Below are 14,478 nucleotides of genomic sequence, written 5' to 3'. Positions count from 1 at the left end.
CGGCGCGCCCGTGGTTCCGCCATTCGGGTTGAGGGCACGAAGCAAGGGCGCACGCCCAGCTTGCTCCGGTTCCTCTCGGCCCCGGATGTGACTTTTCGGCCGAGGCGCCTCGCGCCCTGCTCTTGACGCGATTGGTCGCCGCTGATGACGTCATTACCAGGCGCCGCGGAGGGACGGGAAGCGCAGGTAGGAGGTTGGTACCGGTGGGCTCTGAGCTGACCTCCAGTACTTTCTCCTCTTTTTGGTCTAGCGGCTCCTCTTCGACTTTCCTGGGCTCCTTTTCCCATGCACTTTCCCTGTGTCACTTGGTCGCTGCTTCGCGTCCATCTTAACGCATGAAACTTCTCTTTCCTTGCTAACCAATTTCTATCTCCACCTTTAGTTTGAGTTGTAACCCCTTTCTTTGCCTTGAGCGGTTGAGGCCGTTTTATTTTGGTCAGGTCGGATCCCCCCTTTTTTTTTAACATTTCAGAATAGATTTATTTATTTACATATAGTTGTAAAGGGAGATTCGACATTTATATATGTGCTTACAATATGTCATAATTAGATTCACCGCCTCCATTCTCCTCGTCCCCCCTTTCCGACGAAACTTTTTTGTTTTAACCTTTCACAGCCCTCTTCTGAGTATAGTTGCTTACTAGAACGACTGTCCTACCACGCATTGGAAAAGTAAGGTGGCTAAATCTGAACCTTCCCCTTACTTCCACCTTCCCTCCCCCCTAAAAAAAAGTTTGAATAATCCCAAATGCCGTGTACTAGTACTAGTTAAGTGTCATGGTCTTTTGGACAGAATGTAATATTCTCAGATCCATCTCTTCGCAGGCAGATTAAGGCAATTGTGTTTTAATTCCGTAAACATTCCAGTAGGGAGAGTGACGTGGAGACTATATTGTAGATGGTTTTTGGAAGGGAAAGAATTTCAGCATTATTTGGTCATACTACAGTTTTCAAGGGGCCTCAAAAGTTTTCTGATAGACTGTAAAGAACACTTAGAAAAAGAATAAAAGTAACCACGGTGTGAGCCAGACATTATACTAGGTCTTTTACACCGTCCTTTATATCATTCTCAAGACAACTCCATGAAGTAATTATAATTACAGGGTTCACAGACTCCCTTAGTCAGCTCCAGTTTCTTGCAATCTTTATGTACTAAGAAATCTTGTCGACACCTCTGGCTGTGAGCAATCTATTTCTTCTCTAGTACAAACAAATGAACAGCAACTACTTCCCTATTCTGTTTGTTACTTGCCAATTCTCTTCTCAGTTGTCTTTTTCGCCAGGCTCAATAACCCAAATTCTCTTCATTCTTACCAATATCAATGCCACTGCCTTTCCATCATTTTGATTGCTATTCACCTTCCACACATCAAGTCCAACTTTAGAAAACCCAAAACCTCTGAAGAAAAGTTGACCAACACTGATCTACTTCCTGAATGTTGAGCCAAATTTTGTCTTTTTTAGCCCTTAATGTTTTGTTTTGTTTTGTCTTTAAGTCTGGTCCATCTGAGAAGGGAGGTAAAGAACCATGTAAAATGATCAGCTTGAAAGTCGCAGACTAGGCACTCAGCTGTAGTTCCAGCTGAGTACTCAAAAGGCTAAGGTGGGTTGAGCCCCAAAGTTCAAAATCAACCTGGGCAACCTAGGGAGACCCTGTCTCTTAAAGATAAAAAAAGAATCCTGTGATACTTGAAAGAGACAAGTGGCTAAGTGAAGGTGTGATGGGAGAAGAGTGTTGCTAGTGTAGATCGTTCAGTTATGAACGATGCCTTTATCCTGCATTTCTCACAAAGGTAGCACCTTTGAAGGATCTGATGCTGTAATTCTGGTGCTTATGGATAATGGTTAAATCCCTTCACTGAGGCAACTTTCAGTAACACACTATCCCCCAAGTGGCCCAGGTAGAATTGCAAAGTTAAGATTACCTTTATTACTCTCTTGTTTTCTTTTTTACAAGGCCTTCACCTGCTCCTCTCCTCCTATCCTTACCCCTCTCCCAAGTCCAGTACCCTCACTGCCCTGTAGCTGTTCAGAACTGCTACCTTGTGGGGCCCCACCCTTTCAAAAAATGCTCTCAAAATACCCTACCTTGCCCTCACCCATTCCATGATCTCATTATGTGTTAGAAGGAAGAAATCTATTATCTAATTAAAGGATATGATTAATTGCTGTGCTTGACTGTACAAGCAACACATAGGAAAAGAGAAGCTTGTTGACTTGGTACATGAACATGGATACTGGCAGTTGACCTGTTTCTACTAGGCTTTCCAGTCCTAGTAATAGAAAAACAAGAACAGTGACTAACTAACAGCTCATTTGTAAAAAATTGTTTTAACTCAAATTTAAGCACATTTTCCCTAGTACCATTCTACCACAGCAGTCTGGTTGTTTAATACTATTTATTTATTTATTTATTTTGATATAGGGTCTCACTATTGTGACTCAGGTTGACCTCAAACTCACTATGTAGCCATGCTGGCCTTAAATGCAATATCTTGCTGCCTCAGCTTTTCCAGTGCTAATATTATAGACATGTGCTACCATGCCTGGCTTGTTCAACACTTACTTTTTTCATTTTTATTAGCATATATTCATTGTGACAATTGCAAATAGCCTTACATTATACATTGGTTAGATTGTCCCCACCATCTCCCCCCATCCCCTTTCCTCACCCCACTAAAGCAATTACAAGAGGTTTTATTGTTCTATTTCATATATGTATACAAAGCCCATCAACCATATTTTCTCACCTTCATCTCCTCCATTCACTCTCCTCTCTCCCACAAGTACCCCCCCACCCTGTACCTATTTTATAGTTCTTTCATTTTTAATTCCGAAGTTCAAATTGGTTTCTTGAATCTTGTGGGACTAATACAAGAGCTAAAATTGGAAAATTTTATAAGAACTGTATTAAAGTTTATAGTAGTCCTTTTAAGTATAAAGTCCATATATTGCCTAACTTCTTATACTTTGGGGGTAGAACTTAGCTAAATGTATCTTTAACATTGAGTTCATCTCTTTCAGAAAACCTGCTAATTAGTTTTGTCTGCCAGTCAGCATTTATTTGGATCTCCTGTGGATAAATTTGTCATAAAGAAATAGAAGTACAAGAAATCTTTGTCTCATTCTTAGCAAAAATCTGAAATCCCAGCAGGGATTCCAAACCTATATGCACACACAAAAAAAGCCAATCTCAAAACTGTAGAGTTCAGAGTTCTTACTTTAAAGTTGATTCATAGCAAAATTAAAATCCTAATTTAGGCTGGTTGAAGTGGCTCAAGTGGTAGAACCCCATTGCTGCCAAAATAAATAAATGAGTAAAAAAGTTGAAATCCCAGCATAGGAAATTAGGGATCAACACTCTAAAGGTTCATAAAGTTTAAATAAAAAGATTTGTGACTAATTGCCTGTCCAATAGTTAATTTAAATTTTATATTTTAATGGATAACATCTTTATCATATGTCAGTTGACAGTTTCTAAGCCTAAATAATATCAGTACCTTTATTTAAAAGTATATAGAACTGGGTGCCAGTGGCTTGCTCCTGTAATCCTAGGCAAACAGTTCATGAGACCCTATCTGAAAAAAAAAAAAAAAAAACAGGACTGGCGGAATGGCTCAGGTGATAGAGCACCTGCCTAACAAGCATGAGGCCCTGAATTCAATCTCCATTACCGCCAAAAAATAAAAAATTTTAAAAAAAGTATATTGGGGCTGGGATGTAGCTCAGTGCCCAGCACCAATAAGTAAATAATTATAATTAAAAAATCATATGTCCTTTCTTTTTTCTTGGTTTATTTGGAACTTTTGGCAAGAATCTTTGTTATGGCAAAAGATTATTTAACTACCATTTTGGTACTTGTCAGCAAAAATCAAACCACCAGGGCTCCCTGTCTTTACTTCCCTCTGAGTCATTTCCTCTGTAACCTCTCCTTTAAATCTTATTTGTCTCCAATCTCTACATAATTAGTTTCCTCTGTGTACTAATTGAGTGCTTCTGCTGAAATGAAAAATGTTTATTTTTTGTCTTTTCCCCATTTTGTCATCTTTATGAGAACTGCTACATCTGATTTTGTGACAATGTTTCTGTTACCTTGATTATTACATAGGTGATTTTTGCAGTCTAATTAGTGATTGTGTGTGTCTAAAGTGGGAGGAAATAAGCAGTTTTGTATTGAGAATGAAAAGTAAGCAGATTGCCAGAGTATTTTAACTATTTTCCCAAACGTTATTAGGAAATTTATCTCTGAATCATTACATTGGACTAAATTCAAGTACCTTACTTGAAAATAGTAAAGCAACCCAGGCAGTTTTTTTCTTGGTAAATTCTTGCTAGGCTTGTGAAATAGAAAATTTAATTTGTCTGGTTTTTAGAACATGGTCTTCATTATTTAAACATTATGTTGTATCTCATGTATAAATCCTAAGAGCCAACATGGAGCAAATTATTTAACATTTCTGATAAACTCAAGAGGATTTTTTTGTTTGGTTTTGTTTTCATTGGTGCTAAGGATCAAACTCAGGTCCTTATGCTCTACCACTGAGACTCAACTTTATTATCTGTAAAATATGACAAAACTAATTAGAAGGGTTGTTTTAAGAACAGACTTAGATAACCTACTGAATAAGTCTCTGGTGGTTAGACCCAATGGTCTTGTGTTTTAACGGTTCCCCAGGTGGTTATTAGAGTGATATGGGCTCCAAAGTTCTAGCATCCAGCAGGACCACCTGGGGGACTTTTTAAACCCATTGCTAAGCCCCACTCCCAGAGTTCAGATTCAGTAGGTCTTGATAGGGTTCAAAAGCTGGTGTAGTGGCTCAAGTGCTAGAGCACCTGCTTAGCAAGTGTGAGGCCCTGAGTTCAAACCCCAGTACTGCCAAATAACAACAACAAAAAAACCGATGAGTGGATAGTGTTCAATAATTTATATTTCAATAAGTTTCTAGGTGGTGCTAATGCTGCTAGACCATGAATTGCTGTGGGGAAAGACATTTTGAAACCACTGGTGTTGGACTGGTAGAGTGACTCAAGTGGTAAGAGCGCCTGCCTAGCAAGCACAAGGCCCTGAGTTCAAACCTCAGTACCTCAAAAAAAAAAAAAAAACATAAAAAACACTGGTATTGTATATATGATGCCACTTTGACCAGCCTAATAATAGTTTCTAAAAAGGAATAATAGGAACTCTTGTTAAGCACTCATTATGTAATAGGACCAGTATATGTACATTACATAAATTATCATTTAATTCCCTCAGTGACCCCATGAAATGAGTGTTGTTATTCCCATTTTATACAGAAGGAAAGTGAATCACAGAGAGGTTCAGTAATTTGTCCAGTCACCTAACTAATACAAACTTGGAGAATCTAGTCACAGACTCTCTCTCTAAAACATTATCCAGATAAAAGATATAATTTGATGATTGTGCACCCTCTCTTTAAAGAATTTTTTTTTTTTGTGGTTCTGGAGTTTGAACTCAGAGTCTCATACTTGCTAGGTAGGTGCTCTACCACTTGAACCACTCCACCAGCCCTCTTTTAAAGAATTTTTCCTATTTTTTGGAGACAGGGTCTCACTATATAGTCCACATTGGCCTTGAATTCTCCATCCTCCTGCCTCACTTTCCTGAATGCTGGGAATGTAAGCATGCACCACTACAGCCGGCCCCTAATTTAAAATATACTTAGTGCTTATTCTTATGTGAGTTCCATATCAATGACTAGAGGACCAGGCTTACCTTGTCCCCAGTGGCAAGCATGTGTCAGCCAGTACCACAACAATAGGTTCAACTAAGCTTTTGTAGACTTGATCTTTAAATGTCATTGTGGTTTGGTTTTGTTTTATTTTTTGAGTGATTTAAGTTTTTTAAAAAATACTTAAAAATTGTTTATTACATTTGTTTCCTGTTATAATTTCTTGTATGAAATGTGATATAGTTCTACTCCTCCTTTGCAGAGTCTTCTGGGCCATTATGGCAGTCAAGTGGACTGGCGGACATTCTTCTCCTGTCCTCTGTCTGAACACAAGTAAAGATGGACTAGTGGCTTCTGGAGCAGAGGGTGGCAGTCTCGTGGCCTGGGGTGAAGATGGGACTCCATTAGGACACATGCAGTTCCAAGGAGCCGATGATGTTACCAGTGTCTTATTTTCTCCCTCCTGCTCCACCAAGCTCTTTGCTTCACATGGAGAAGGCATTAGTGTACTGGATGTCAGGTCCCTCAAAGGTTCCCTGGACCATTTTCACGTGAATGAAGAAGAAATCAATTGTCTTTCATTGAATGAAACTGAAAACCTGTTGGCTTCTGCTGATGACTCCGGGGCAATCAAAATACTGGACTTGGAAAATAAGAAAGTTAGCAGATCCCTAAAGAGACATTCCAATATCTGTTCCTCTGTAGCCTTTCGACCTCAGAGGCCTCAAAGCCTGGTGTCATGTGGCCTGGACATGCAGGTGATGGTTTTGCAAAGAGTCTTTGGGTAATTTTTGAATGGAATTTGCTAACAAGGGGGTCTGTGTGTGTTTGGGGAATTGAGCCTAAGGCCTTGCTAAGTACATGCTCTACCATTGATCTATATCCTGACCATCAGACTCAAGTTACTGATCAGGCTAAATATATTGCATTTTCTATTCTCTACTAACATCTTACCCAGTTATGAGCCATGGGCTTTACTTCCACATTGAGTGCTAGCCTGATAAAACCTAGTAGATTTTCTTCACAGAGTGATCATTAATTCTTTGTCTTCCTTTCTCTTTCCTTTTAAGATATTTCTAAAACCTTCGGATTCAAATACATGATTCTCAATTTCTGTTTAAACAAAGGGAAGTGCTGAAGGCAACATCGATCCATCTGCTGTCTACAGACGCAGATTGTGGGGGAATTGGGAGTATCTGGCTCTGTTTTTACTTTAAACTCTGGAGTACATTATTTGAAATGTTATGTGTTGGTGACCAGATTCAGAGCATTGTATTCAGTGCTGGGTTTTGAAAGCGTCTTTATAAATCAGCCCAAATCCTGCTCTAGGAAAATAAATATATCTAGAATCATACTATAGAGGGATCTGGAGGTGGTTAAGTATTCCTTTTCTTGAGGGATAGAAATGGCATATGATGGTTTAAATAGCAGAAGTAACAGGGAAGCAGGTTTTGGATGGATGTATGAGTTTTCACATAGCTTGAACTTTCCCATGGTGGGATGTTCTTCCTCTTGAGAAAGTAAATCTCATCACTGAAGTGAGAGTAATCATGACTTGTCTCTGTTGAGCATTTAGTACTTGTCAGTGCTTTACATGTTAGTATTAATCTGGTCATACCCCCCCTCAGTAGTTATTCCTTTTTTTTTTTTTTTTTGTAGTGCTGGGGTTTGAACTCAGGGTCTACACCTCGAGCTACTCCACCATTTGCTGGGGCTGGCTTCGAACCACAATCCTTCTGATCTCTGCCTCCTGAGTAGGTGGGATTACAGGAGTTTGCTACCTGCACCCAACTGGTCAGGAAACTTAAGTCCAAATTAAGTGTTCACACAACTGCCTGATTGGAACTTAAACCTCAAGTTCCCTGGCTCCAAGGCCTCTGCTTTTTTCTGACACCTGAGGTAGTTAAACAGAGCACCATCAGTAATGTGATAGAAAATTTTCTTAGTTTGGGAACAGGTGACTTCCAGATAGGGGATCATTATTTATTAATGACATATGTGCACTATTTTGGGCACTTAATCGATGTTCTCCATTATATACACTTGTCTTACGGCTGAGACTCTATTTTCCTGTTAACCTTCAAAGGTCTTGCCTTTGCACCTTCTTGGCCTGTAGTCTTTACCACTGCCTATGTATCTTGCATTCTGCTTATAATTTGAAATCCATGAAGCTGATTTGGTTGTTGTCACAGTTGCTGTCCCCCTCTCCCTTAAGCTGCCAGCATTTAGTTGGGAGGAAAAGTTAGAGGGCCTGGCACTGGAATCAGTGAATGTCCTGCAGTGCTGGGACAGCCCCCAACAATAAAGATTGCCTTCCCAAATGTCTATAGAGCCTTTGTTGAAGAATCATTCTATATTTATGTGACACAGTGACCATACAGCTTCTTTTTTTTTTTTTTTTTTTTTCAGTTTTTTTTTTCTTTTTCTTTTATTATTCATATGTGCATACAAGGCTTGGTTCATTTCTCCCCCCTGCCCCCACCCCCTTCCCTTACCACCCACTCCGCCCCCTCCCTCTCCCCCCCCTTCAATACCCAGCAGAAACTATTTTGCCCTTATTTCTAATTTTGTTGTAGAGAGAGTATAAGCAATAATAGGAAGGAACAAGGGTTTTTGCTGGTTGAGATAAGGATAGCTATACAGGGCATTGACTCACATTGATTTCCTGTGCGTGGGTGTTACCTTCTAGGTTAATTCTTTTTGATCTAACCTTTTCTCTAGTACCTGTTCCCCTTTTCCTATTGACCTCAGTTGCTTTAAGGTATCTGCTTTAGTTTCTCTGCATTAAGGGCAACAAATGCTAGCTAGTTTTTTAGGTGTCTTCCCTATCCTCATCCCTCCCTTGTGTGCTCTCGCTTTTATCATATGCTCATAGTCCAATCCCCTTGTTGTGTTTGCCCTTGATCTAATGTCCACATATGAGGGAGAACATACGATTTTTGGTTTTTTGAGCCAGGCTAACCTCACTCAGAATGATGTTCTCCAATTCCATCCATTTACCAGCGAATGATAACATTTCGTTCTTCTTCATGGCTGCATAAAATTCCATTGTGTATAGATACCACATTTTCTTAATCCATTCGTCAGTGCTGGGGCATCTTGGCTGTTTCCATAACTTGGCTATTGTGGATAGTGCCGCAATAAACATGGATGTGCAGGTGCCTCTGGAGTAACAGTCTTTTGGGTATATCCCCAAGAGTGGTATTGCTGGATCAAATGGTAGATCGATGTCCAGCTTTTTAAGTAGCCTCCAAATTTTTTTCCAGAGTGGTTGTACTAGTCTACATTCCCACCAACAGTGTAAGAGGGTTCCTTTTTCCCCGCATCCTCGCCAACACCTGTTGTTGGTGGTGTTGCTGATGATGGCTATTCTAACAGGGGTGAGGTGGAATCTTAGCGTGGTTTTAATTTGCATTTCCTTTATTGCTAGAGATGGTGAGCATTTTTTCATGTGTTTTCTGGCCATTTGAATTTCCTCTTTTGAGAAAGTTCTGTTTAGTTCACGTGCCTATTTCTTTATTGGTTCATTAGTTTTGGGAGAATTTAGTTTTTTAAGTTCTCTGTATATTCTGGTTATCAGTCCTTTGTCTGATGTATAGTTGGCAAATATTTTCTCCCACTCTGTGGGTGTTCTCTTCAGTTTAGAGACCATTTCTTTTGATGAACAGAAGCTTTTTAGTTTTATGAGGTCCCATTTATCTATGCTATCTCTTAGTTGCTGTGCTGCTGGGGTTTCATTGAGAAAGTTCTTACCTATACCTACTAACTCCAGAGTATTTCCTACTCTTTCTTGTATCAACTTAAGAGTTTGGGGTCTGATATTAAGATCCTTGATCCATTTTGAGTTAATCTTGGTATAGGGTGATATACATGGATCTAGTTTCAGTTTTTTGCAGACTGCTAACCAGTTTTCCCAGCAGTTTTTGTTGAAGAGGCTGCTATTTCTCCATCGTATATTTTTAGCTCCTTTGTCAAAGATAAGTTGCTTATAGTTGTGTGGCTTCATATCTGGATCCTCTATTCTGTTCCACTGGTCTTCATGTCTGTTTTTGTGCCAGTACCATGCTGTTTTTATTGTTATTGCTTTGTAATATAGTTTGAAGTCAGGTATTGTGATACCTCCTGCATTGTTCTTTTGACTGAGTATTGCCTTGGCTATTCGTGGCCTCTTGTGTTTCCATATAAATTTCACAGTAGATTTTTCAATCTCTTTAATGAATGTCATTGGAATTTTGATGGGAATTGCATTAAACATGTAGTTTACTTTGGGGAGTATCGACATTTTTACTATGTTGATTCTACCAATCCATGAGCAGACCATACAGCTTCTAATTCCTTTTCCACTGCTAGGTGTTGACCAAGCCATTATAAACCTCTGACATTCTCTACCCTTGTTGTTTTGATCTGTGTGTGTGGTTGTGAAGAGGCACCTCACAGCCAGGTGAGTTATAAGTACACAGATTACAGTGTGTCTTTGACTAGTCATTCTTTCATCCTTCAGTTATACCAATTTCCTCCTCCTCCTCCTCTTCCTCTTCCTCTCTCCTCTCTCTTTCTCCTCTCTCTCTCTCTCTCTCTCTCTCTTCTCTCATCTCCTCTCTTTTGGTGTTTTGAGACAGGGTCTTACTATCTCACTATGTAGCCCAGGCTGGTCTTGAACTCTCTTTTATCTCAGCCTTGTGAGTGCTAGGATTATGGGTATGTTCTACCACACCTGGCTGCTGTTTTCTTCTTAAAACCTGGTTGTCCCTCATTGCTCTTAACTATAAGACTAGTCAGCCTATACCAGTGGAGGGGGGGGCGGTTGTGTGTGTGTTTGTGATGCTGGGATTGAACCTTGGGCCTCGGTCATTATAAGCACATGCTCTGCCACAAAGCTATATCCCCAGCCCAAAAACCATATATTTCTATAACATGCACATTGGTTTTTTCCCTTCCCCTCTTATTTCTGCATCTGAAAACAAATAATTCAAAGATTTGCTCTTTTTGTGAAGTTTGTAAGATCTCTAGTACCAGCACTTAGGGAACAGGATAAAGAGATAGCTCTTTATCTGAAAATGAAGCTTTTATATGGAAAGAAAATTTTTTGTAAGAGGAAGTGTTTTTCATCAGGGACACTTTGATATTTTTGAATTCATTTCTAAACACTTGCCACTTGTTACTTTGTCTCCTTTTGACCTATTACATAGAACTGTAAGCTTCAAACTCTTTTATTCTTTTCCTTCAGTATGTCTAGTCTAGTTTTCCTGCTTAAGGTGTTAACTGCTTGAATAGCTGATTGAGAAATTGAGAGTGAAACATTTTGGAGTCTTTGGCAGTTAGGAAGAATTAAGAAGCATAAAGAATGGGCTGGGAAGAGTGCTCGCCTAGCATATGCAAGGCCCTTGGCTCAAACCATAGCACCAAGATGGGAGAAAAGCAGCATAAAGAAATGTCCAGCCAAGGGCTGGTGGCTCACACCTGTAATCCTACCTACTCAGGAGGCAGAGATCATGATGATCTCAGTTCAAAGCCATCCAGGCAAATAGTTCCTGAGACCCTATCTCAAAAAAACCACTCACAAAAAAAGGGCTGGTGGAGTGGCTCAAGGTGTAGACCCTGAGTTCAAGTCCCAGTACCACAAAAAAATTTAAAAAAGAAATGTCCAGTCAGGAACAATCTAGAATCCTCAATACTTGGAAATAACCCTGCAATTGGTAGAATTTGGGATAATTTAACACATTTAGACGATTTAAATAAAATACAAAAATGTATCAGCTACTGAACATGTATACAGTATGTGTTTGAATGTGAGGAGGACAGAAAATATAATCCTTGCATTCTAGGGGATGCACATGAAAGAGTTGGAGTACCTACCAATACAATTAAGCTAGCAGAATCCAGAATGCCAGTTTTTGTTTGTACTTAGATTTTAAAAATAAAAAACGTTATTAGTATCTGATAGTTATACAGGGATTTCATTGTGACATTTTCATATGTACATATATTGTACCCCTCAGATTTTTTAGTATTATCAGTGAGAGTAATCTTTCAGATCTATGCTTTTGACTATCTGAACAAGGTCATGCTTCTCCTAGTGTCCATTAAAAATGTGAGTTATAACTCAGGTATGATAATAGGTGATAAACTAAAGCTATTTCTTTAGAAATACTAAAAATATTATCAGGCTGGGCGCTTGTGGCTCACACAAGTAATCCTAGCTACCTGGGAGGCTGAGATCAAGAGGATCACAGTTTGAGGTCAGCACAGGCAGATAGTTTGTGAGACACCATCTCCAAAATAACCAGAGTAAAATGAACTGGAAGTATGGCTCAAAGGTAGCCATACTTGAAGTATGGCTTCAAGCATGAAGCCCTGAGTTCAAATCCCAGTAAAATAAAAAGAAAAAAGAAGCTGGGTACCAGTGGTTCACACCTGTAATCTTAGCTACTCAGGAGACAGAGATCATGAGTATTGCAGTTCAAAACCAACCTGAGTTCATGAGACCCTATCTCGAGAAAAGAAAAAAAATCACAAAATGGGGGGATGCTGGTGTAGTGACTCAAGGTGTAGGCCCTGAGTTCACCACAAAAAAAAGAAAGGAAGGGAGGAAGGGAAGGGATGGAGGAAGGGGAGAGAGAGAGACAGGGAGAGAGAAAAGAAAGAAAGAAAAAGAATATTATCCGGTCTGGGAGATACAGCTCAAGTGGTAGAGTGTCTGCCTAGCAATCTTGGCCCAGTACTGCCAAAAAGAAAAAGAATATTATGAAATTGGTTGATATGGAAAAAAGAATGAATCAGACAGATTTTGGACTTGTACTCTTTCCCAGACATTATGCAAAGTATTAGCAAAGATGAATTAAATCTCAAGAAGTTGACAAGCCAATACTATATATCAGTTAATAGATTTGGGACTACACAGGATAGATAGAAATAGGCTGGGAGTTAGGAAAGCCATCTTGGAGGGACAAAGATTTGGGGTTAAGCCCCTGGAATGGGTTAATTAAAAATTTTGTAATCTTCTGGGGGTGCTGGGGCAGATGGTTTTTTATGATGTGGAGTGTCTCACTATTACCTAGGCTAGCCTCCAGCCTCAGCCTTTCATATAGCTGGAACTACTGGCATACAAAGCCCAGTATATTCTGCAGGAATGAAGAGGATGGAAAGACTTACAGAAACCTCAGCTACTTAACAATTGTACATTTTGTTTTGTTTTTCAACAATTATACTTTAATGGGATCTGTTCATTAAGTTATGTAGGGGACTGAGGACATGGCTCAAGTGGTAGAGCACCTGCCTAGCAAGCACAAGGCCCTGAGTTCAAACCCAACTATTGGAAAAAATAAAAAGTTATTTTGGATCTTGTTTTGTAAATTCTATCTTCCCTTCTGCATTACCATTCTACTGGCATGTTGTGGTAGCATCTGATTTTTTGTTTTTTAGTATTTCTGGGAATGCATCCTATTGATATTCTCAGACTACTTTGATGATTATATTAAAAGCTAAATAAGCACTTTAGTTGAGCAGAATGACTAGAGCTCTGTATAACAATGTAACTTCATCTTATTTAAAGGTAATGCTCTGGAATCTTCAGAAAGCCCGCCCACTCTGGATTACAAATTTACAGGAGGATGAAACAGAAGAAATGGAAGATCCACAGTCATCTGGTCAGCTCGTAAACCCTGCCCTAGCATACTCTGTCTCTGTAGCATCATGTGGCAATATTTTTAGTTGTGGTGCAGAAGATGGTAAGGTTCGAATCTTTAGGGTGATGGGAGTCAAGTGTGAGCAAGAACTGGGATTTAAGGGCCACACACTGGGGGTATCCCAAGTTTGCTTTTTGCCAGAATCCTATTTGCTACTTACTGGAGGGAACGATGGGAAGATAATGTTATGGGATGTGAACAGTGAAGTTGAGAAAAAACATAAGAGTCCTACAAAACATCCCCGCAGGAAGAAAACCAAAAGAGCAACTTATACCAAGCAGGGTGGAAACATCAGTGTTTCAATAACAGATGAAGAAGAACATGGCAAAATCTCACCAAAGCTAAATATTGAACATGGAGAAAAAGTGAACTGGCTCTTAGGTACAAAAATAAAGGGACACCAAAATATACTAGTAGCTGATCAAACTAGTTGTATATCTGTGTATCCCTTAAATGAGTTTTAAATCCAATAAAAATATCTGAAGAACTATGGCAAGAATTTTTTAGGTTAAAAACAGTTGTGCTTCATTTAAACTATCATATATGGAATCATACCATTTCATTGTATACATTTTAAGACATTTGAACAACAGAAGGTAATTGGATAGTACTTCATATGGTAAATTACATTAAAATTTGGAGGAAGAAAAATAATATTCATTGAGTGTTGACTCCATTTTACATATATTTAATTTCTGATTCCAAATCAGTAAAGCAAATGATATCCTCCATTTTATTAGCACAAGAATCAAGACTCAGAGATGTTAAGTAGCCTGAGGATCCAGGAAAATTTCAGGCACAATTACTTGCCCAGGAAGGACCTTGGTTGTCTTGTCAAGCCTCCTGCCTTAGTGAAGCCCACATCCTCACCCAAATGCAGGGACTACATTTGTCATAACATTAGTTATTTCTGATCCCAGGATGTCATGGGGAGCCTTACAAAGTTAGAAGAGGAAATCTGTTCTAACTTGTTCTTGGTGAAGCTTTGCTGACAATTACCTTTTGCTATATTTCTAAGAAAAGAGCTCCAGGGTCAAAGATGTAAAATAATTCAGGCCATGATGGGAGAAAGAATAAATTGAAGTTACAAATAATTTCTGAGT

The 14,478-nt window shown here is 39.2% G+C and overlaps 1 protein-coding gene across 4 annotated transcripts; it reads left to right on the top strand.

Annotated features, from left to right (window-relative positions):
* Nucleotides 1–53: 53 nt before the first annotated feature.
* Wdr53 (WD repeat domain 53) lies at nt 54–14,031 on the top strand. 4 transcript variants are annotated; one of them, XM_020176474.2, is made up of 3 exons: nt 54–186; nt 5,953–6,448; nt 13,243–14,031. In XM_020176474.2, the coding sequence occupies exons 2-3, from the start codon at nt 5,969–5,971 to the stop codon at nt 13,837–13,839; spliced, it is 1,077 nt and encodes a 358-aa protein (XP_020032063.2). In that variant the 5' UTR covers nt 54–186; nt 5,953–5,968; the 3' UTR covers nt 13,840–14,031. The 4 variants fall into 4 exon arrangements, with proteins under 4 accessions (XP_020032063.2, XP_073929520.1, XP_073929521.1 ...); XM_074073419.1 differs by having other exon boundaries at nt 63–193; XM_074073420.1 differs by lacking the exon at nt 54–186 and having other exon boundaries at nt 6,283–6,474.
* Nucleotides 14,032–14,478: the final 447 nt, after the last annotated feature.

Source organism: Castor canadensis, chromosome 5 (assembly GCF_047511655.1).
Source record: "Castor canadensis chromosome 5, mCasCan1.hap1v2, whole genome shotgun sequence".
Classification (NCBI taxonomy): domain Eukaryota; kingdom Metazoa; phylum Chordata; class Mammalia; order Rodentia; family Castoridae; genus Castor; species Castor canadensis.
The sequence above is the reverse complement of the archived record's forward strand: the minus strand, read 5'-3'. Positions and strand labels throughout refer to the sequence as shown.